This window comes from Phocoena sinus, chromosome 6, assembly GCF_008692025.1.
Source record: "Phocoena sinus isolate mPhoSin1 chromosome 6, mPhoSin1.pri, whole genome shotgun sequence".
Taxonomy (NCBI): domain Eukaryota; kingdom Metazoa; phylum Chordata; class Mammalia; order Artiodactyla; family Phocoenidae; genus Phocoena; species Phocoena sinus.
Genome location: NC_045768.1, coordinates 62,673,719 through 62,698,597, shown reverse-complemented (window position 1 = coordinate 62,698,597; position 24,879 = coordinate 62,673,719). Strand labels below are relative to the sequence as shown.

General features: G+C 37.3%; 1 protein-coding gene across 1 annotated transcript; it reads right to left on the bottom strand.

Annotated features, from left to right (window-relative positions):
• Positions 1 to 3,020: 3,020 nt before the first annotated feature.
• Positions 3,021 to 3,601, bottom strand: LOC116755717 (60S ribosomal protein L23a-like). Its single transcript, XM_032635569.1, has 2 exons — positions 3,209 to 3,601; positions 3,021 to 3,160 (listed from the first exon to the last, which is right to left on the bottom strand). Exons 1-2 carry the CDS (start codon positions 3,599 to 3,601, stop codon positions 3,074 to 3,076), a joined length of 480 nt encoding a protein of 159 aa, XP_032491460.1. The 3' UTR covers positions 3,021 to 3,073.
• Between the last annotated feature and the right edge of the window lie 21,278 nt (positions 3,602 to 24,879).

Genomic DNA, 24,879 nt, shown 5'->3' with positions numbered 1-24,879 from the left:
TCCTAATCTTCCTTAGATTTCCCAGCCTCTCTTGCGGTTGGTGTGATCATACATTTCAGCCAATGAAATGTTAGTAGAAGTAAGATGAAAACTCTGTGATGTGCCTTTAAAAGAGTAGAGGATATCCTTCTTTATCCTTCCTCCCCTCCTGCTGGCTAGCATATAGACAAAATGGCAGGAGCTCAAACTTCCTGGGGCCATGAGAGGTCTTAGAAATGAAAGCTGTGCCCAGTAAAACCACAAGATAGAACTGGCTTGGCTCCCTAACTCCATGTAGATGCCAAATTATCCCTGGACAGCTTATCTAAAGACTATCACATGAAAGAAAAATGATCTTCTATCTCTTTTAAGTTTTGGATTTTCTGTTTCATCCTAGCCCATTTCTCAGTGATGCAGTATATTTTTATGGTGATTGTTTCCACATTTTCATTATTTTCTCAAAAAGACCTTTGCTGCTGAAATATTTACTAACTTCTTGACTAGAAGAATATGTAGACCCTAATAGGACAGACTGTGGTAAAAAATTATCTCACAGACATATCCTCATCATTTGACAATATTGAATGAAAGTTAAGTTTTAACCCGTTAGTACTAGTGACTAGTCACTCTATATGCAGATTTCAGGCATGGCTATGGTTTATATATATTGTAAACCAAGCATCTGGCATTTTAGTAAACTTTCTCTATGAGCTTCAAGTACTACCATCCAAGGATGCTAGAACAAATATATAGTTATTTGCTGCTCTGCAAAGATTCATGGAAAGAGGCCTTTGAGCTGAAGTGGCAGGGGAAGCATCTTCTTAAAAAACTATGGTTGGAAGTGCATAGGGATTTTAAGGGTACTGAAAATCTTCATTGAATTGTAAAGTATGTATTTTGGAAGTACTAATTTTAGAGGGAGACCACCTTGTGAGGAAAGGGGAAATGGATTAATATATGATGTTTAGTATATAGATTATATGATGTATATGACTAGTATATGATGGATTAGTATATGATATTCTTTCTTTTCCTTGGCTGGCATTTCTTCTTTGGCCTTTTTAAATGTAGCTCCAGTTTATTATTGATAGTATTATGAGTATCTCTGTAGTATTTTGAGTGCTAATCTTACTGATAACTTATTTTCTCTTTAAAAGTTCCTCAGCTCTTTTTTTTTTGTTTTTTTTTTTTTTTTGGATCTTCTCTCTTTTTTTTTAACATCTTTGTTGGAATGTAATTGCTTTACAATGGTGTGTTAGTTTCTGCTTTATAACAAAGTGAATCAGCTATACATATACATATATCTCCATCTCTCTTCCCTCTTGTGTCTCCCTCCCTCCCACCCTCCCTATCCCACCCCTCTAGGTGGGTACAAAGCACCGAGCTGATCTCCCTGTGCTGTGTGGCTGCTTCCCACCAGCTATCGGTTTTACATTTGGTAGTGTATATATGTCCATGCCACTCTCTCACTTTGTCCCAGCTTACCCTTCCCCCTCCCCGTGTCCTCAAGTCCATTCTCTAGTAGGTCTGTGTCTTTATTCCCATCCTGCCCCTAGGTTCTTCATGACCAATTTTTTTTTAGATTCCGTGTATATGTGTTAGCATACGGTATTTGTTTTCTCTTTCTGACTTCACTCTGTATGACAGACTCTAGGTCCATGCACCTCACTACAAATAACTCAATTTCATTTCTTTTTATGGCTGAGTAATATTCCATTGTATATATGTGCCACGTCTTCTTTATCCATTCATCTGTTGATGGACACAGGTTGCTTCCTCAGCTCTTAAGTGTAACTTTATAATATTTGGGAATCCAATATTTTTACTGAGAAAAAAAGTTGTATTTTAAAATAATTATTGATAGGAAATCAGATTGAATGAATAAAATGAAGTTATACTTTATAAACTTGTGAAAATATATGGACAAGTACATGGTATACTCAATAAATATCAGCTTTTGTCATTATTGTTATTATTAATTGCTATAAAATGCCACTTTTAGTAAAAAACAAATACTTATATGTAATTTCAGTTATATCTCTAGGGTGGATATCTGGCTAAAATATTACATTCCAACTTTTAGAAACTTTGAGCTATAAAAATCAGAATGCATTATTTGTAGAGAAAATATTGTTAGCTAAGATAAAAACATTAAACAAAACTTAAAGTGTATGCACACAGTCTGTTGATGGTTTGCCAAAACCTATAGGACAACTTTATTTTTTGCCTAAAATTTGAATAGCAAATAATTTATAGAAAATATATATAAGTGAAGAGTAGAAAAATCAGCCAGACTGTTTCATTCAATAATAATCACTGTTAGCAATTTCATATACATATAATACAAAAATGTACACTATCAAATGGGATATGCAGTTATTTCTAAGCATATTAGTATTAGCTTTCCCACTAAATGATATATCTTGAACAGCTTTTGTTATTCTTTAATAGCATTATATTAAAAGGCTGCAACTCATATGTGTATATTATTATTTACTTAACTATTATTATTTACTTAACTATCTTTTCGAATTTGTCATTTAGATTACTTACAACTTTTTCCCCACATACATAGTGCTGTAACAAAACTTGATTTCTGTAGCATTAATTCTTAGAGGAATTAATACGTATGAAATATACTGTGTGGGCTGCTAAATTTTGCCCCAGACATCTTGTGTCACTTTCTACGGCCCTTAACATTGTAGGACATTTCATTTTAAAATACCCTGACTGACACTGGGTAGTAATTTTCCTTTCTTCTCCTCTTCCTTTCCATCATATATTCTTCTCTTTCTCCTTTTTTCCCTCCTTCTTCCCTTCCTTCCTTTTCCTCCCCTCCCTCTTTCTCTTTCCCCACTCCTCCTTTTCTCCCTTCCTTATTTGTTCTTCCATTTTACCAATTCAGTCATGAGAAAAAGAAAAAGGCCAGATACTGTTTTCAGTTTCACTTAAATCACCAGAGATTTTGAACAGTTCTCACATTGATTTTCTATCTACATTTCTTCTTTTGTGAATTGTTTGATCAATTATTGACACATTCATTTTTTTTAATAGTGAAAACTTTTATATTTAGAATTAGTCAGCTGGACTCAGTTTAGATGATCCCAATTTTGTTGGCAACATCCAAAGCGTCATAGTCAGGAGCCAGTCGAACGTATGCCTTCTTCTCTCCATCAGGCCCCTTAAGTTCTAGAGGCAGGACAGCTGATGTTTCCTCAGAAGTCCATACTCCATACAAGGGGCTGATCAGGGTGTTGACCTTAGCCACGTCAATGTCATAGAGCTTCTTCACAGCCTGTTTAATCTGGTGCTTGTTGGCCTTGACATCCACAATGAACACCAGTGTGTCTTTTGTTTTCTTCATGGGTGACTCGGTGGTGAGGGGGAGCTTGATGATGGCATAGTGGTCAAGCTTGTTTCTCCTAGGGGCGCTCTTCCGAGGATATTTGGGCTGCCTCCTGAGCCGCAGTGTTTTGGGCCGTCGGAAGGTGGGTGACGTCCGGATCTTCTTTTCTTTGTGGCTGTGTATGCCATTCAACACTGCTTTCTTGGCCTTCAAAGCCTTTGCTTTGGCTTCGGCTTTGGGACGGTCAGGGACTTCCTTTTTCGCTTTCGGCGCCATCTTTGTGAAAAGGCCACATTCATTTTTATAAAGCTCTTTAAAGATGTTAACCCTTTGCCTGACAGGAATTTAACATTTTTACAGAGACATTTCTAGTAATTTTTACTTTATAATGTCTACTTACCCATTAAAAGATTTTGGAGGTGTTCATCTGTATTTCCTTTTTGTATTTTTTTTTGTTACTTTCATTTATCTATATTTTCTCCAATGATTTGAAATGCTACCCTTCCTCATATTCTTTTTTTTTTTTTTTTCCTTCCTCATATTCTTAATTCTTACATTATTGGGATCTGTTTTCAGGCTCTCTTACTCTCACTTTCTCTCTCTCTTTCTCCTTTTGGTTTATCTGCCTGCCTTTGCCTGTACTTGTAGCATAATATTTTTTTTTTTTAAACATCTTTATTGGGGTATAATTGCTCTACAATGGTGTGTTAGTTTCTGCTTTATAACAAAGTGAATCAGTTATACATATACATATGTCCCCATATCTCTTCCCTCTTGCATCTCCCTCCCTCCCACCCTCCCTATCTCACCCCTCCAGGCGGTCACAAAGCACCGAGCAGATATCCCTGTGCCATGCGGCTGCTTCCCACTAGCTATCTACCTTACGTTTGTTAGTGTTTATATGTCCATGACTCTCTCTCGCCCTGTCACAGCTCACCCTTCCCCCTCCCCATATCCTCAAGTCCATTCTTCAGTAGGTCTGTGTCTTTATTCCTATCTTACCCCTAGGTTCTTCATGACATTTTTTTTTTCTTAACTTCCATAAATATGTGTTATCATACGGTATTTGTCTTTTTCTTTCTGACTTACTGCACTCTGTATGACAGACTCTAGATCTATCCACCTCATAACAAATAGCTAAATTTCGTTTCTTTTTATGGCTGAGTAATATTCCATTGTATATATGTGCCACATCTTTTTTATGCATTCATCCGATGATGAGCACTTAGGTTGTTTCCATCACCAGGCTATTGTAAATAGAGCTGCAATGAACATTTTGGTACATGACTCTTTTTGAATTTTGGTTTTCTCAGGGTATATGCCCAGTAGTGGGATTGCTGGGTCATATGGTAGTTCTGTTTGTAGTTTTTTAAGGAACCTCCATAGTGGCTGAACCAATTCACATTCCCACCAGCAGTGCAAGAGTGTTCTCTTTTCTCCACACCCTCTCCAGCATTTATCGTTTCTAGATTTTTTGATGATGGCCATTCTGACTGGGGTGAGATGATATCTCATTGTAGTTTTGATTTGCATTTCTCTAATGATTAATGATGTTAAGCATTCTTTCATGTGCTAGTTGGCAGTCTGTATATCTTCTTAGGAGAAATGTCTATTTAGGTCTTCTGCCCGTTTTTGGATGGGGTTGTTTGTTCTTTTGTTACTGAGCTGCATGAGCTGCTTGTAAATTTTGGAAATTAATCCTTTGTCAGTTGCTTCATTTGCAAATATTTTCTCCCATTCTGAGGGTTGTCTTTTGGTCTTGTTTATGGTTTCCTTTGCTGTGCAAAAGCTTTGAAGTTTCATTAGGTCCCATTTGTTTATTTTTGTTTTTATTTCCATTTCTCTAGGTGGTGGGTCAGAAAGGCTCTTGCTGTGATTTATGTCCTAGAATGTTCTGCCTATGTTTTCCTCTAAGAGTTTGATAGTTTCTGACCTTACATTTAGGTCTTTAATCCATTTTGAGCTTATTTTTGTTTATGGTGTTAGGGAGTGATCTAATTTCATACTTTTACATGTACCTGTCCAGATTTCCCAGCACCACTTATTGAAGAGGCTGTCCTTTCTCCACTGTACATTTCTGCCACCTTTATCAAAGATAAGGTGTCCATATGTGCGTGGGTTTATCTCTGGGCTTTCTATCCTGTTCCATTGATCTATCTTTCTGCTTTTGTGCCAGTACCATACTGTCTTGATTACTGTAGCTTTGTAGTATAGTCTGAAGTCAGGGAGCCTGATTCCCCCAGCTCCGTTTTTCGTTCTCAAGATTGCTTTGGCTATTCGGGGTCTTTTGTGTTTCCATACAAATTGTGAAATTTTTTGTTCTAGTTCTGAGAAAAATGCCAGTGGTAGTTTGATAGGGATTGCATTGAATCTGTAGATCGCTTTGGGTAGTAGAGTCATTTTCACAATGTTGATTCTTCCCATCCAAGAAAATGGTATATCTCTCCATCTATTTGTATCATCTTTAATTTCTTTCATCAGTGTCTTATAATTTTCTGCATACAGGTCTTTTGTCTCCTTAGATAGGTTTATTCCTAGGTATTTTATTCTTTTTGTTGCAGTGGTAAATGGGAGTGTTTTCTTGATTTCACTTTCAGATTTTTCATCATTAGTGTATAGGAATGCCAGAGATTTCTGTGCATTAATTTTACATCCTGAAACTTTACCAAATTCATTGATTAGCTCTAGTAGTTTTCTGGTAGCATCTTTAGGATTCTCTATGTATAGTAGTATCATGTCATGTGCAAACAGTGACAGCTTTACTTCTTCTTTTCTGGTTTGGATTCCTTTTATTTCCTTTTCTTCTCTGATTGCTGTGGCTAAAACTTCCACAACTATGTTGAATAAGAGTGGTGAGAGTGGGCAACCTTGTCTTTTTCCTGATCTTAGTGGAAATGCTTTCAGTTTTTCACCATTGAGGATGATGTTTGCTGTGGGCTTGTCAAATATGGTCTTTATTATGTTGAGGAAAGTTCCCTCTATGCCTACTTCCTGCAGGGTTTTTATCATAAATGGGTGTTGAATTTTGTCAAAAGCTTTCTCTGCATCTGTTGAGATGATCATATGGTTTTTCTCCTTCAATTTGTTAGTATGGTTTATCACATTGATAGATTTGCATATATTGAAGAATCCTTGCATTCCTGGAATAAACCCCACTTGATCATGGTGTATGACCCTTTTAATGTGCTGTTGCATTCTGTTTGCTAGTATTTTGTTGAGGATTTTTGCATCTATGTTCATCAGTGATATTGGCCTGTAGTTTTCTTTCTTTGTGACATCCTTGTCTGGTTTTGGTATCAAGGTGATGGTGGCCTCGTAGCAGGAAGTTGGGAGTGTTCCTCCCTCTGCTATATTTTGGAAGAGTTCGAGAAGGATAGGTGTTAGCTCTTCTCTAAATGTTTGATAGAATTCACCTGTGAAGCCATCTGGTCCTGGGCTTTTGTTCCTTGGAAGATTTTTCATCACAGTTTCAATTTCAGTGCTTGTGATTGGTCTGTTCATATTTTCTATTTCTTCCTGATTCAGACTTGGCGGGTTGTGCATTTCTAAGAATTTGTCCATTTCTTCCAGATTGTCCATTTTATTGGCATAGAGTTGCTTGTAGTAATCTCTCACGATCTCTTTTATTTCTGCAGTGTCAGTTGTTACTTCTCCTTTTTCATTTGTAATTCTGTTGATTTGAGCCTTCTCCCTTTTTTTTCTTGATGAGTCTGGCTAATGGTTTATCTATTTTGTTTATCTTCTCAAAGAACCAGCTTTTAGTTTTATTGATCTTTGCTATTGTTTTCTTCATTTCTTTTTCAGTTATTTCTGATCTGATTTTTATGATTTCTTTCCTTCTGCTAGCTTTGGGGTTTTTTTGTTCTTCTTTCTCTAATTGCTTGAGGTGCAAGGTTAGGTTGTTTATTCGAGATGTTTCCTGCTTCTTAAGGTGGGCTTGTATTGCTATAAACTTCCCCCTAAGAATTGCTTTTGCTGCATCCCATAGGTTTTGGGTCGGTGTGTCTCCATTGTCATTTGTTTCTAGGTATTTTTTTATTTCCTCTTTGGTTTCTTCAGTGATCACTTCGTTATTAAGTAGTGTATTGTTTAGCCTCCACGTGTTTGTATTTTTTACAGATCTTTTCCTGTACTTGATATCTAGTCTCATGGCATTGTGGTCGGAAAAGATACTTGGTACAATTTCAATTTTCTTATATTGAGCAAGGCTTGATTTGTGACCCAAGATATGATCTATCCTGGAGAATGTTCTATGAGCACTTGAGAAAAAAGTGTATTCTGTTGTTTTTGGATGGTGTGTCCTATAAATATCAATTAAGTCCATCTTGTTTAATGTGCCATTTAAAGCTTGTGTTTCCTTATTTATTTTCATTTTGGATGATCTGTCCATTGGTGAAAGTGGGATGTTAAAGTCCCCTACTATGAATGTGTTACTGTCGATTTCCCCTTTTATGGCTGTTAGTATTTGCCTTATGTATTGAGGTGCTCCTATGTTGGGTGCATAAATATTTACAATTGTTATATCTTCTTCTTGGATCGATCCCTTGATCATTATGTTGTGTCCTTCTTTGTCACTTCCAGTAGTCTTTATTTTAAAGTCTATTTTGTCTGATACGAGAATTGCTACTCCAGCTTTCTTTTGGTTTCCATTTGCATGGAATATCTTTTTCCATCCCCTTACTTTCAGTCTGTATGTGTCTCTAGGTCTGAAGTGGGTCTCTTGTAGACAGCATATATAAAGCTCTTGTTTTTGTATCCATTCAGCCAATCTGTGTCTTTTGGTGGGAGCATTTAGTCCATTTACATTTAAGGTAATTATCGATATGTATGTTCCTACTCCCATTTTCTAAATTGTTTTGGGTTCGTTATTATAGGTCTTTTCCTTCTCTTGTGTTTCTTGTCTAGAGAAGTTCCTTTAGCATTTGTCGTAAAGCTGGTTTGGTGGTGCTGAACTCTCTCAGCTTTTGCTTGTCTATAAAGCTTTTAATTTCTCTGTCGAATCTGAATGGGATCCTTGCTGGGTAGAGTAATCTTGGTTGCAGGTTTTTCTCCTTCATCACTTTCAGTATGTCCTGCCACTCCTTTCTGGCTTGCAGGGTTTCTGCTGAGAGATCAACTGTTAACCTTATGGGGATTCCCTTGTTTTTCCCTTGCTGCTTTTAATATGCTTTCTTTGTATTTAATTTTTGACAGTTTGATTAATATGTGTCTTGGCATATTTCTCCTTGGATTTATCCTGTGTGGGACTCTCTGTGCTTCCTAGATTTGATTAACTATTTCCTTTCCCATATTAGGGAAGTTTTCAACTATAATCTCTTCAAATATTTTCTCAGTCCCTTTCTTTTTCTCTTCTTCTTCTGGAACCCCTACAATTCGAATGTTGGTCCATTTAATATTGTCCCAGAGGTCTCTGAGACTGTCCTCAGTTCTTTTCATTCTTTTTTCTTTATTCTGCTCTGCAGTAGTTATTTCCACTATTTTATCTTCCAGGCCACTTTTCCGTTCTGCCTCAGTTACTCTGCTATTGATTCCATCTAGAGTACTTTTAATTTCATTTATTGTGTTGTTCACCGTTGCTTGTTTCATCTTTATTTCTTCTAGGTCCTTGTTAAATGTTTCTTGCATTTTGTCCATTCTATTTCCAAGATTTTGGATCATCCTTACTATCATTTTTCTGAATTCTTTTCCAGGTAGACTGCCTATTTCCTCTTCATTTGTTAGGTCTGGTGCATTTTTATCTTGCTCCTTCATCTGCTGTGTGTTTTTCTGTCTTCTCATTTTGCTTATCTTACTGTGTTTGGGGTCTCCTTTTTGCAGGCTGCAGGTTCGTGGTTCCCGTTGTTTTTGGTGTCTGTCCCCAGTGGCTAAGGTTGGTTCAGTGGGTTGTGTAGGCTTCCTGGTGGAGGGTACTAGTGCCTGTGTTGTGGTGGATGAGGCTGGATCTTGTCTTTCTAGTGGGCAGGTCCACGTCTGGTGGTGTGTTTTGGGGTGTCTGTGGACTTATTATGATTTTAGGCAGCCTCTCTGGTAATGGGTGTGGTTGTGTTCCTGTTTTGCTAGTTGTTTGGCATAGGTTGTCCAGCACTGTAGCTTGCTGGTCATTGAGTGAAGCTGGGTGCTGGTGTTAATATGGAGATCTCTGGGAGATATTCGCCGTTTGATATTATGTGGAGCTGGTAGGTCTCTTGTTGACCAGTGTCCTGAAGTTGGCTGTCCCATCTCAGAGGCAGAGCCCTGACTCCTGGCTGGAGCACCAAGAGCCTTTCATCCACACGGTTCAGAATAAAAGGGAGAAAAAGTAGAGAGAATTAGTAGAAGTATGAAAAAAGAAAGAAAGAGAGAGAGAGAGAGAGAAAGGAAGGAAGGAAGAAAGAAAGAAAGGAGAAAAGAAGGAAAGAAGGCAAGAAGGAAAGAAAGGAGGGAGGGAGGAAGGAAGGAAGGAAGGGAAGGAATGAAAAAAGACAGAAAGAAAGAAGATGCAGTAAAATGAAATAAAGTATAATATAGTTATTTAATTAAAAAATAATTATTTAGAAGAAAAAGAAAAAGAAAAGGGATGGATAGAACCTTAGGACAAATATTGGAAGCAAAGCTATACAGACAAAATCTTACACAGAAGCATACACATACACCCTCACAAAAAGATGTAAAGGGGAAAAAATCATAAATCTTGCTCTCAAAGTCCACTGCCTCAATTTGGGATGATTCATTGTTTGAGGGAGGGAGGGAGGGAGGGAGGGAGGGAAGGAAGGAAAGTATAATAAAGTTATTAAAATTAATTATTAAGGAAAAAAAAACAATGGATGGATAGAACCCTAGGACAAATGGAAGCAAAGCTATACAGACAAGATCTCACACAGAAGCATACACATATACATTCACAAAAAGAGGAAAAGGGGAAAAAAATCACAGATCTTGCTCTCGAAGTCCACCTCCTCAATTTGGGATGATTTGTTGTCTATTCATGTATTCCACAGATGCAGGGTACATCAAGTTGATTGTGGAGCTTTAATCCGCTGCTTCTGAGGCTTTTGGGAGGTCTGAGGTCTTCTGCCAGCATTCAGTAGGTGTTCTGTAGGAGTTGTTCCACGTGTAGATGTGTATTTCTGGTGTATTAATTATTCTTTCCAGTGGTGGACCAACAGTGGGGCAGGGAGAGTGGCTTGTCTAAGCTAAAATGCAGCTGGAGGAGGTCATGGAGAGGACATAAGGGCTGGCTGCACGGAGAGACGGGCCCAGGCAATTCCATGACTCCACCATCGGGCTGGCCCTGTAGCATACTTTTAAAATTATAATGTCTTTATATATGTTTTAATACTTTCAGAGTTAGTTACTCGTTATTACTCCATTTTCTTAGTTATTTATACTCCTTTATAAAATACATAGTTTTAAAATTATAAGTCAATGTCAAGAATACAAAGGTCAAAAATTTAGATTAGTTCAAATTGTAATGGAACCAAAATTATAATACTCTATAGATAAGTAAAAACGTGGATTCAAAGGTCTTTTACGTTTTCAAAGGCTTAAACTGTTCCCTATTTTGCATATTCAAAAGGATCCCAGAATCTCATGTATGTTCTGAGCATCCATGTGCATTATAAAAATGAAAGCAGAAAATGTATACTGGACACTGAAATTTGTCTATTACTAGAATATAGATTAACATGCCAAGGATGATTTCTTACTGAGTTTTAGGTGGGCTTTAATGGTGATTTATGATGCAGTTACTAGAGCAGAAAAAATAAATGAATCGTTATATTCAGTATATGCCACAAAATATTGTCAGCTATAATGCAACCATTTAAATAAATGGGGCTAAATTAAAGTTGGCAGCCAAACCTTTGGTGACTTAAATCTTTTATTGGTCAAACTTTCCAAAAATGCATTTCTCCTTAGCATAGTATCTGTCACCAGAAGGAAAGCTCTATGTTAAACACATAGGAGTAAGCACTTTAGAAATTAAAAAAAATATATCCTCATAATAGCAAACATATAGCAAACATTATTTTCCCATATTAAAATCAAAAAAATTCCTACTAGACCTGTTTATTTTAGTATTTTTCAATATTTAAAATAATCATACTATTTAAATAAATGACTAAAAATCTTTCAAGAGTGAAGTTTTAAGGTAAATATTATGGCTACCACAGAAGTACAAGTTTTATTTTTTTTGAATTTCAAAATAAATGCTAGAGGTAATTTTCCTTGCACTATATCCTACCTTGATGAATATCAATGATTACTGATGATACTTTAAGTGTAATAAATTGATAATTTTGTATAGATCATAATATTTTTGTTCAGTGTGAGAAAATTACAATCACAATTATCTATAACATAGGAAGAGAAAACAAGAAAGAACAGTGACAGGAAGAGGAAGAAAAAAGAAAATAATGAAAAAAAAGGGATGAATATTTGTTTCAAAAGACAAGAAAATAAGTGAAAATAAATCTATAACAAAAATACTATGCCATATTACGTACATTCACTCAGGTTCCTAGTGTTGACTGATATCACATTTCTCCCTGCACAAAAAATACAGATCTTTTATTCCATATGAGTTATATGAGTTAGAAAAAGATGCTGAGAGTTGCAGTTTCTGGTTTTCATTTTGGCACTGTTCATTTACTATTTGTTTACTATCAGTTGAATTGGTTTGAAGGAGCTAGATTAATGGCCCTATAAACATAGCCCTATGCCATTATGTAGTTATATTAGTTTAGTTTAGTTTTGTTTTCTTGAAATAAGCTGTTGGATGGAAGACTTAAATATATGTTACGTATAAAAAAACCTGTGACCCAATGTGGGATCTCACTATTTTCTAGCCTAAGAGTTCATTAGACAAAATGGAATGTATATTTTCTTTTTCTTGGTGTTTACTTTCAGATGTAACCAGACACTCTATAGCAGGCAAGGTGACCCTTCCTTAGCCCTCCAGAAGACAATTCACCATATGTCTGCGTTGATGTATTTTGTCTTTTACTAGGTCCTTTTTCCTTACCTCAGCGTTTCCTTTATTCTCTTACTCTATTTCAGTCTTGTAAATCCTCAAACCTGTTTTAGTTGTTTTTTTTTTTTTATTTTGAGAAAGTAATATTTACTTATTAAATTATAGCCTTCCCAGTTCTGAATAAATTTTGTCAGAACCATTCATCCCACATCATATTAAACACACTAAAATGTACAGACAGTCCACATTAAATATAATTTATATATAACTATAAAAGAGTTTAGTTATTATATATTATAGGCATTGAATCAATCCTACATTAAGTTTAATTTCACAGTTTTATTTTTGCCTGTGGAGCTAACACTTCTTTTCAAATATTAAACACTTTTTTCAGGCATTGGAAAAGCGCACAGAACTTAAGCACTGTGTGTAATAAATAAAATGGGCTGGACTTTCGTAACTGATGGCCCCCACCTCTTTTAAATTGTAATATCGCTCCTGCGATAGCTATCGTTTCAGTCTATTTTGCCCTATTCTTATCACCTCCTATTCACCCTATTAGTGATGGAGGGATCCTCTGCTCTAAATAGTCTGAAATGGCTGAATGCCTGATACCTCACACTGGGCAGATGAGATTGGCACCAGTTTATTCGCCACATATGCTCACATCCCAGGAGAGCAGGATGCTGCAGACCACGCAGGGCCACGTGGAGACTGTACTCAGGAGCAGCGTGAACCAGTAGGCACTGTGGGGGGCAAGCTGTGTAGTGGCTAGAGGGTGAGGTGACCTTTGATTTCCTCAGGAGCCTATGATTGGCTTGTTTGAATAATTTTGTGGCTGGCAGGCATGTGAGACCCATTAGATTGAGGACCACGTGGGGTGCAGCTGGTATGGCTTATAGGGGAACCAGCGGGGAGCGGTAGGGAACCTTTCCTGCTGGGTGGTGGGCATATATATAGTGAGAGCAGGGGAACTCATGGCTAGGCCTTTGAGAACCTGTGAGGGTCACAGATGTCAAGGCAGCACATGGAATTTCAGACCTTAAAAGCACATCCACCTTCCAGACTTTCCCTTTCCTCTCTCCCCCCAGTCCTTAGTGCCCAGGCAACTCTGGCTATAGGTGCGGCCCACATTTAGATGGTCTGTTCTGAAGTGACTGTTCACTATAACATGACATTGTTTTATTTCTCAAATGATAAAAATAAAAATGTGCTGTCCAAAAGAGAAAACTGTAGTTAAGCAAGGATTATCAAAATAATGAAATCTGGTGTTCTGTGTTTTCAGTTGGTATGGGTTGCAAATGCTAGGATCCCCCCACCCTAATCCACCCCCCGCCCAGTGTCATCTCTGAGCTTTCTTTTCCCTGGTTTGTTTCTTTATATACATAACTCAGTAATTTTATATTTCAGATAGAAGGCTATGGAAAGTTACCTAATTTTTAGCTTACTGCCATTTTAAAATAAACATAGCCTTTGGCTATTACTGATATTTCAAACACTATATTAATTTTAAAAATTAGTAGTACATTTATTTTCCACAATAAAAATATTTTCTGCTTATTTTGGGCAAAAAAGGAAAAATAATTGTTAGAAACAATTCAGGGGTACATGTTACGATTAATTTTGGTATTATTTCTAATATTTCAAAGTGCTACTTTTTTCCTAACAAGGACTGAGCGTTTAGAGAAAGTGAGCTGGATGGCAGCAAGAGGAGTCCTGCTTTTCAGTGTTTACCATGAGCAATGAAATCCAACCTCTTCTCAGAGTAGATCATAAACTTAGAGTATCTGCTCTTGATGCAACTGAGGAGATGATATTAAAAATATTCAATTTCCAATATACCATGGGCACTAACAGTGGGCACTGTCCGAACAGAATGAATGCTACCTCTTCGGACTCAAACAAGTTCCTGTGGACTCCTGCAGACCTGGGCCTGACGCCCTTCATGGCTGGACTGAGAGGGGCTTGTAGGGAAAGGATGCCAACGGAGGGATCTGGGTGGCCTGGTCTGAGTGTATGCTTAGTCTTTGAGGCTCAGGGTGTTGGCTCTTTACCAACTGTTGTGGAAGCATTTTAATGTTTTAATAACCAACATGGGGTACCAGTGCATAGTGGTTGAATGTCTGCCAGCTCTGTGACTGGAGAATAATGATGAGAAATCTACTCTGAATGTTAAGAATTGTATAGTAAGATATTTTCTTTCTACCTGTAATCTGCATGGACTGAACAGTGGTCTATGCTCTCAAATTTGGGCCCCTAAGTTATGTTATTTCAAGTCCTCATAACATCCATTTTTTACCTAACATTTATGTTCTTAAAGAGGCATGTTTTGACTAGTTGGATCAGTCATTCTTCAGAAATTCAATTTTACAAATGAAAGAAACAGTATGCTGGTCTGCTGTCTATTTTATAAATCTGTTTTCTTTACCTCAGCACTTCAAATTTGGTACTTTTAAAGCAGCATGGGAGAAATTACACTGCCATATATCAAGACTGGAAGATTATATCTTTGTTTGAAATGCTTCTCCCTTTTTATGCCATGTACCTTGAGTGATGGAATGTATTTCTCCACCCTTTTAATTTGGGGCTTGACCATGTGGTCCTCTTTGGCCAATAGAATGTGGACGGGAGTGAGAGCTTACCAGTTCTGTTCATCCTCTTCATACTTCTGTCACTGGCATGAAAAGAACATGACCCAGCTGCCCCTTTGCTTCAAGGACACTGAGAGGCACAAGGAGTAGAACTGGATCCAACTTATAGCTTGCAACCCAGCCTAGCAATCCCACAGATACATGAGAAAAAATAAATGATTGTAGTTTTAAATTATAGAGATTTGGGGTATTTTTTAAAAGCAGTATTGTTTGTGACAATTACTTTCGTGGTGCAAAGACCTATTAAAACACTGTAGTAATTGAGAATGCATCATAGATATGTGGAATTATGAACTTTAACACTTTAAAACGCATCAAAAATAAACATAGCCAAATGTTCCAGAAATTAAAGGATCAACTACTACAAATAATTCATTTTAATAATATGCTAGCAGAGAGATGTGTTCAACTGAATTTGTAGAACTCAGAAATGAACCCCAGAAAATATGCAGAGCATTTTGAACCCTTAAACAAGCTACCAAAGTTTCAATAAACCAGAATGAAATTCTTGTAAGAATGCATGACCTTCTTGGATGCTTTTGCTATTGAATTCATCAGAATGAAATCCAGGATCTGTCACAATAATTAAACTTGCCTGAGATTGGGTGGTCTTCACGATTCATATAACCATTACAGCCAAGAATTGAGTCTTATCAAGAGGAACCAGGAAAACATTATTCTGGATTTTGCAGTATTTACATCTTGGTTATTTGTCCAGTATCAGTGTTAACTCTGGTGACGACGTCATTAACAGTTCACCCTGAAAATTGCTTAGATAATTATTGAGAGAAATGTGGGTTTGGAGAAGTGACAATGGTGACATGATTTATTTTCCTGGATGTTACTATTTTATGAAAGTGTTTCATGTTTGCTGCCTTAAGAAGGAATTCAAGCTTTTGGAAAACAGTTTCCAATGCCTTCATGAACACGGGAGGCAGGGTATAAGTCAGACAAATAGAGATAAGTAAGTTATTTTAAATTCTGGTAAAATAAAATTAATCACTTGAAGTAGAATTTCCAGTAAAAGCGTATATTCCTATCAATGAACCTTGAACCTTTTACTGATCAGAATTCATGAAGGGGAAAAGTCTGAAACACTTAAAGATGTTTTTTTACCAAAGGAGACTCTGTTTCATTGCAGTTTTACGTGCATACAATATTCCTCTACTGAAACCACGTCAGTGACAATTCATGGTCTCCCGGCTCCAAAATAAAACATAATTTAAACCACGGTATATTATATTAATTGAGGTACATGGATCCTTTTTAATTTAACAGTGATGAGTATAAAAAAGCTGGTTATTTTGACCATCTGGAGACAGGTGACTCCTCACTCCATTCTGAAAGATATTTCCTGCTTCACTAAACTACTCACTGACCCAGAAAAAACAACTTCATAACAACCCACAATTTTTTCCCAAGTTAGGAAACATGCATTTAAAAATAGTGCTAAGAAAATCGTTATGGAGTAAGTCTAAACAAGCTATTTTCCAAGCACTGCAGGTCTGAGTTATGGAGGTGTGACATAACAAATCTAGCTTTGACAGAAAGCGTATGGTTAAGGTTTTACAGAATCTCAGTTTTGAAAGATTTTCTTCCGAATCCCTTATTTTTTTAAAGTCTTTCCATCTAGGTAAATTATTTACTTTTTAATTGCTTTTCTTCCTCCTTTCAGTTTATTCTTCTGTTCCACGGTCTATAATTGTGTTTCAAAAGTTCTCTAGTGTTCAGTAGCACATAAAAGCTTGTTTTTGTTGTTAGGCTTTTTTTTTTTTTGGCCAACAAATAGTTTTCTCATTATTTTCTGTAAAATCTGGATGTAGGTCAAGGATAAATCTGCACGTTCTGCTATAATATTCAAACTGTGGCATTTATTTTAGAGCTCAGATGACTAAAAACACCTTGGACATTATGAATGACAGGATGTGAATAGTAGAATCAGCCCATTACTTGGCTTGGGGCAAAAGATTTACAAGAAGAAAGTTATAGCAGCTACTATTGTTTAGGGCTAAACTTGGGCTGAAGACAAAGGCTAAAATTAGCTTTCACTGTGACAATTCAGTATGTAAACAAGTTGGAAGAGAACAGTATTCTTCTAATTGATTTTTTAAAGTTTAAATGTAATTTAAAATTGTAATTTTACAGTTCTTTGAAAAACACCTGCGTTCCCACTGAAAGTAAAGTGTGTGTGTATATGTGTGTGTGTGTATGTGTATGTGTGTATGTAGATGCACAAATTAGCCCAGGGGGTTGTTGTAATGTTCTGTATTAATACCATGTGTATTACATGTCTTTCTGTAGATTGACAATATTATATAGGATACTTTAAATAAATGTCCATTTATTTCACTGGACATTATACCAACTTGTGGTACTGTCTGTTGAGATTTAGTCAGACTTGTAATTGACTTACAAAGAGAGAGGGCAGAAAAGATTAAGCTTCAAAATGTAACTTAAAAGTAGGCATAAAAGAGTTCTGGCATATAGCACCTGAGCACAAAAAATTATTACCCTAGACCCAATTAATGCCATAGATCAAGTTAGAATCTGAATATTTGGGCCTCTTATTAACTTTATAACTAAGAGAGTGGTGACATATTCCCCGGACAGAAGAATGAGCTGCTGAAAAGTGTATGTGTGGAACAGGGAGGTGAGTGGGAGAAGAAGTGTTGAGCAGAAAGAGGTATCTGAGGGCTTGGAAAAGGGTGAGGATTGACAGTACCAAGAGTAATAACACTTTAAGGAAATATCTAGTACCATATTTCAATGTTCAAATGTTGATCCAGTAGCTCAATTTAATTTTATTGATCCAGGGCCCAAGTATATGAATCCCATGGTGACAGTGAACACTATAAACAGTTAGAGAGGCATGGTCTCATTCCCTAGAAATAACCATTTACAAAATCTTTTATTCGGATATAGAGGGATATCAATTCTTAATATCACTAAGTACAGAAATTATGAGATTCTTAGCCATATTAACAACTCACTGGTAATGATAAACCTGGTAAATTATATAAGGGTCTTTGGAATGTGAAAAGAAAAGTAATGACAGAAGATTGCATGCCTATTGTATGTACTATCCCATTTCTTCAGTAGTTAGTTTACTCCTTATCAGCCTGCTTCAGAAGTGTTTTGAGTTGTTTGAACGTAAGCAATACTAAATGGAAACAAAAAAATTGCATTAATTATACAAGCTCTTATGTATTATGATTAAAAACAGAAAATCTAAATGTTTAAGTTCATTACAGCAATGCACTTTGAATCATAGTGATACATACCCTCAGCGTCTTGAGAACATTCATACTCAAGAAATGAAATGATATGCCTATTTCACAAAATTAGTAAATCGCTACCTCAGGATTAAAATTTAGGTTTCTCTTAGTTCCAGCCGGTGTTTTTTCTATTCTTCTAATGGCCTTAAATATTTTCCATCTCCCTATCTCCTTCCAGCTTTTTTCCCTCTAGTACAATCTCATACTAAACCATAATATAGGAAACAGTTAAAAATCAGAGCTATGGGCTGCATAAAAGACACTGGCATAGAGCTGCAGGCACTTATCCCTCTCCTCCTCTGTGCATCAGCCTGAGACACTTCCACAGAGCCCACAGCTTGCTGCCCACCTAGAATATGTGGACGCTTACTGCCCAATAGCATGCTGCCTCCCAAAGTGAAGAGAACGGAAACTAGGAAACTAACAAGGACCATAAGCTTATTAATTGCCAGATGTTGTGCATAAATTAAATCGTGTGCTTCTCACAAAAAGTAATTTCTGTGAGGCTGAGTCTATCTACTACATTCCTGAAGCCACTCAGTGTCCAAGAAATCATAGGCTAATTGGACTACAAAATATTATAACATTAGAATAGCATTTAGGACCTAATAAAGAGTTGGTGAATAAGTAAATGAATTTTATTATTTTATGTTGGCAATGTGTCATACCCCTCCAAATGCAGGGTTTGCTGGTATTTGCTGGTAAACAGTTCAAGTCCCCAAGGGACTCTCCTACTTGCCTCATCTAGTCCCAGACTGTATTTTAGGACTCTTCATGTTCATGTCTACTTAAGGAGACATGACTGAGCGTCAAAGTCCCTGAATCAAATCACCCAGCCAGAAGTATGGAATGGAGGGGAGGCGGAGAAGTTAGCTTTCCCTGAGATGAGGGAGTATGGAATATTTGGAAAGAATTTCCTTACCCTGACCCCACCCCGACCCCAGTAAAACATGACTCAGAAGATGCCCTGGATTTTGAATCATGAGATCTGTACTTTCTTTTCCCATGGGCCAAGGCAGAGAGGCTTTAAAAATAGATGTGGGGGCTTCCCTGGTGGCGCAGTGGTTGAGAGTCCGCCTGCCGATGCAGGGGACACGGGTTCGTGCCCCGGTCCGGGAAGATCCCACATGCTGCGGAGCGGCTGGGCCCGTGAGCCATGGCCGCTGAGCCTGCGCATCCGGAGCCTGTGCTCCGCAACGGGAGAGGCCACAACAGTGAGAGGCCCGCGTACCGAAAAAAAAAAAAATAGATGTGGAATCACCCTGTGCTCCCTACCTGTCACTGCATGAAGCAGTCTTCATTAATCCTGTTTTGTTTCCCATCATCTCTTACTGGTGCATCAGGAACAAAAGGGTGCAGATCTGAGTCCTTTCCATTAAAAGACCCCCCCTCCATTTTTTTAAAAGACAGTAAAGGGGGGAGGGTAGTGGGGGGATGAATTGGGATATTGAGATTGACATATATACACTAATATGCATAAAATAGACAACTAATAAGAACCTGCTGTATAAAAAAACAAAATGAAATAAAATTCAAAAAAAAAAGAGAGTAAAGAAAGTGTGCTGAACATATATGCAAGATTATTGATAGAAATAATGTGATGGTTCTCAGGCTGCTAACAGAACCAAATAAAGAAATAAAGGAATCTACTTCGTGGGGCCCCTTTTTCTTATTAGTACTGATAAGGAAAATGGTTGAAGCTTCCTCTCATGCTGTGCCTATAAGTGACCTGATGAAAGGACTCTCAGTGTGCATGATATAGGGGTGGTCCCCAAAAGCTGTTTCCCAAATCTCTTACACTGAAAAAAAAAAAAAAAAATCTCATTTCCTTAGATAATTCCTAGACAACTGTGCTGATGTCGAGTCTTTGTAAGGGAACGCAGAGAGAAATGCCAGAGAAAAAGAAAAAATGTGAAACACCTGGTTTTGGCAGATTTTTCTCTCACCAGAGGAGGTAGGTTTGAGTGCCATCTGGTCAGCAGCCATCTTCGGCTTGTCCTTCTCCCAAGTCCATGCCCCTGCGGACCGCACAGGACCAGGCTGGCAGCAGATTGCAGTGACCCCAGCACTGCAGCCTGGGATTTGGAGCCCCGCAGCCCTGAGCAGAGGTTATTCCTCCAACGCATGTCCGTCTGCAGGCTCTCCTTTTGACCTTCCCAAATAGTATTTAAAGCAGCAATTAGTGACTCTCCTGAGCCCAGTGGCCAGGCTCTTTAAAATCTTTTCAGTGTTTGAATACATCGTTTTAACAAGTTGACCTTTATTTGTACCCGGTGAAACTAGACCAAACAAACAAACAAAACAAAGTACTTTGCTTTGTGACTACAAAAAGAAATTGCCATTTTAGCACTTTTCCTGGAGCCCTGCTTACCCCTGCCTTTAGCTGCCAACCGTGCTCACAGGAAAACAGCCAAGCATTCAGGTACACCAGCTGTTTGTTCATTCACTCTTCACATAACACCTCAGTTTCCAATGTGTTCAGTGGCATTTCCCAACAGCTATTGAATTACGATGTAAAGTGTTCCGCTTCATTCAAATTGTGTTCTCTACTTAAGTAATCGCTAATATCCTTTCTTTAAAAGAAAAAAAAAAAAAAGAAATCTCCTGCTGTGGGAGAAATGTCCCTTCTAGAAAATATTAGAGTTTCTGATATGCAATACTGAAAGAAGCTCTGTTTAATTCTTCCCCACCCGCATTTTCATTTTCTTTGTCTGTCTTTTGTTAGTGTAACCTCTGTGTGGAGGGCTCTTCTGGCCGCCTCTGTTTCTGTTTTCAGCTTTTTTCTTTCACATTGATCTTCAGGAAGGACAAGTGCATTGTTGTAAATCCAATCCACAAAAGCATAAGTGATTGCTTCCTATTTTACAGAAGTTTGGGGGAGGGAGATAAAGAAGATAGTTTACGTACTTGAGGATATCACCGTTAAATATTTTTGCTGTGCTCAAAGGCTTGCATCTCTAATTTTTTTTTGGGGGGGGAGGCACCTAGTTTCATATTTCTAGGTATTTTTTAATGTAAATCTGGAATGTATGTAAATTATCTATATATTGCCTCACCTCTGACCCTCAAATCTTGCATTACTTCACCCATTGCACTCCCAGGAGACAATGGAACTTCAAATTATTGGGATCTATTCTCCTGAGAAGGCAATGGGGATTATAAATAACTGCTTCCTCCTTTTTTTTTTTTTTTTTTTCTGTTGTGCTGACATACCTTCTAGCAAATTCAGAAAGAAATAAGCCTATATAAGGGAGCAAAATTGATGTAAACTGTGACAGGATGGTCCCTGAGCTGTATGAAATTCTTACTTTCAAGAGGTACATTCTAGCTATATCCTCCACATTGGAATATCTTCTTACAAAACACTTTTAAAGGATTTTTAGCATATTTACATATTGTTTATGAAGCAATTTAAAAAGAAGATAAAAGCAACAGTAACCTCACATTTCTTTGTACCTGTCTTGTGATGATTGGCAAATGGCACTTCTTGCTTACATTGATTAGTTAATATTTCTGATATCATGGGTTCACATCTCAATATTCAGTTATAAATTCATATTCTAAAAGTTACACTAAGAAAAGATTCGGAAGAATCCGAATGTGAAATGAATAATTCAAGCTTTCAATGCAGGAAAAACACGTTCAAATTGGCTTTTTTTTTAACTTAAACAATGGTTCTAATTCCAATGAACTGATGGTTCTTGAAGAAAATAAGGCCTACTTAGCTTATTTTACATGTAGATCATGTTAAGCAAGAGAAAAAAGGAGTTCTGTTCTTGCTGACATTTTTTGGATAAAAGGTGCCATGTATAAATAAGGAGATGGTGTGTCCTCATCTTTTTACAAATCCATCGCCAGCCTTCCTTGTTTAGCTCCACAGCCTATGCCCAGCACGGCTTACTGTGTGGTCCTTCTCAGGGCTGCTCTGTAGAGTTGGCAACCAGGCAGCCCTACTGCTATGTTATCGCCTAGAAGATAATCAGTGCCTTCTGTTATAAAGAATTAATGCTGGAAAGTGACCTTTAAAATTCCTGAAGGTACAGACCCTTATATATTAAAAATGTTAGCTAATTCAAGGTACTCAAAATAATCCAAAAAAGACTTGTGTCCTCTTCAATCCATCTATTTTAATCCTCTTGTCAGACGAGGTGACTGGTACCAATTTAACTAGGTTGGGTTTTGTAGGATTGGTGTTGGCAAAGAATTTTTTTTTGTTTTTTGAAATCTCGGTGCTAATAGTTAACACTTTCTGAGTGTTTCTGGTGGGCCAGGCACTGGTTCAAGTATTTTCTGTGTGGAAAGCCTTTTATTCCTCACAACGACCTTATGAGTTGGGTATAATTATCATAACTACTTTACTGTTAAGAAAAAACTGAGGCACAAAGAAATTAAGCATCTTGGTGGAGGTCAAACAATTAAAAAATGTGAAATCAGGATTTTCACCTAGGCTGACTCCAGAATCTGTGCCTTTAACCAAATGCTATAATTACAGAACACTCAGGATCCAGAGTGAGTATGTTCAGAGATCACAAATGACAAAGAAGGCCAGCAAAAGAGTATTACCAAACAGATATATACTAGAGGTTGGTGTGCAGAACTCAATGTTTTATTCTCCTACTTGCCCTTTTCAAGATACCTACTTGCCCAAATTTAGAAACCTAGGAATCATACTGTTTTCAGTTTCCCTTATCACCTACCTCTAGTTGTTTACTAATCTGTGTTTATTCTTCCTTAAAAGTAGGTCTTAAATCTCTTTATTCCTATTCCTGCCTCGGGCATCTCTAATAATTTTTACTGTCTATGAAAGCTTTAAGAAGTCATTCTGTAAGAGAAGGAGTTGAATTTGATAATTGAATTGGGAAAAGCCTCATGAATTTTCTCATAAGAAACTGAATCAATCCTTGAAGGATAATGCCCAGATTCTTCTGATTTACCTTAGAGACCCTCTACAAATTTGTTCCACACTATATATCTAACTCTGTCCCCTCTTGTCTGAGGAAGGGACAGACTTGGCTCAGACAGTAGAAATTCACAGGAGTGGATAGAACAAAACCTCACAGATGCTAAAATGAGGAAAATATATGAACCCTAGAGAGAAGCCAGGTACAGTAACCGAAGAAGGAGGTCTTAATGGGGAGCCAAAATCAAGAACCCAGAAACAGATAGAAGAACAATATTTCAGAATGTAACATGCGTTGTCCATAGCTGGTGAAGGGAAGTGGGAGAAATAACAAGTTGCTTATAAAAGGACAGGAATAAAGCACAAGCGAATGTTCCCATTTCTCTGACTCAATCCTACTCTATATCCATGATGCATGTACATTCATTTCTTCACCTTTGCACAAAATGCTTCTGTTTTCCCATTCTGAACCTCATTCCCAGAATAACTCCCATTCTCTTCTCTGCTTATATGAACCTTACCAGTTCATTAGGTCATGTCCATTCCTTTGTCATAAAGCCTTCTTCAGTATGATTCCTGCCAGTTCCTCTTTTCCCTGAATATGTCTGCAGTACTTACACACTTCGTTTTTCTATACAGTTAATATTATATATTTTAAATTATTTGTACTTTTAAACTCTTTTTATCGTAGATTTTTACCTCCACCAAACTTTAGGTTTCTTGAGAATTATATATGGGTAGGGAGAAAGAGCTTACTTCTTTCTTCCTCCTTTTCTTCTTCTTTCTTTAGGAAAACAATGCTAATCTAATGAGGTCATATTCCATAACATTATTTGGGCTATATTTCCTTGAGTGTGTGATGACAGTAAATTATAGGCTAATTACCAGTGGTGTTTTTGTTCTGTTTACTTAGTCTGGATTCCCTTCAAAGCAGAGCTTGAGACGAAGGATAATGTATACGTATTTTATGTGAGAATAGGTTTCCAAAGGTTAGGGCTGAGCTACTGATAAAAATAACATTTACTAAGATATATTTAGGAAAAATTGCTAAGCATATAAAATTAAGCTGACTTCATTAAAAAAAACCAACCCCCCCCAAAAAGAAAACCTCAGTTTTTCTTAGCCAAACAAAATTTCCTTGATTATAGAAGAAAGCAAAGAACACCATATTACTACATACTCATTATAGTACTTTGCCCTGGGGATTGTAATTACTGTTTACCCTGCTAGATGAACAGCATTCAGTGCTCAGACTAGGAAATGGGCTTTTTTTTTTTTTAAACATCTTTATTGGAGTATAATTGCTTTAAAATGGTGTGTTAGTTTCTGCTGTATAACAAAGTGAATCAGCTGTACCAGCTGATATATCCCCATATCTCCTCCCACTTGCGTCTCCCTCCCACGCTCCCTATCCCACCCCTCTAGGTGGGCGCAAAGCACCTAGCTGATCTCCCTGTGCTATGCGGCTGCTTCCCACAAGCTATTTTACATTTGATAGTGTATATATGTCCATGCCACTCTCTCACTTTGTCCCAGCTTACCCTTCCCTCTCCCCGTGTCTTCAAGTCCCTTCCCTATGTCTGTGTCTTTATTCTGGTCCTGCCTCTAGGTTCTTCAGAAGCATTCTTTTTTTTTAGATTCCATATATATGTGTTACCATACGGTATTTGTTTTTCTCTTTCTGACTTACTTCACTCTGTATGACAGACTCAAGGTCCATCCACCTCACTACAAATATCTCGATTTCGTTTCTTTTTATGGCTGAGTAATATTCCATT

Coding starts and splice junctions, on each gene's coding strand:
- LOC116755717 (XM_032635569.1), bottom strand. CDS start 3,601: ATGGCGCCGAAAGCGAAAAAGGAAGTCCCTGACCGTCCCAAAGCCGAA. Junction 3,161..3,208: donor TGATCAGCCCCTTGTATGGA/GTATGGACTTCT, acceptor CTAGAACTTAAG/GGGCCTGATGGAGAGAAGAA.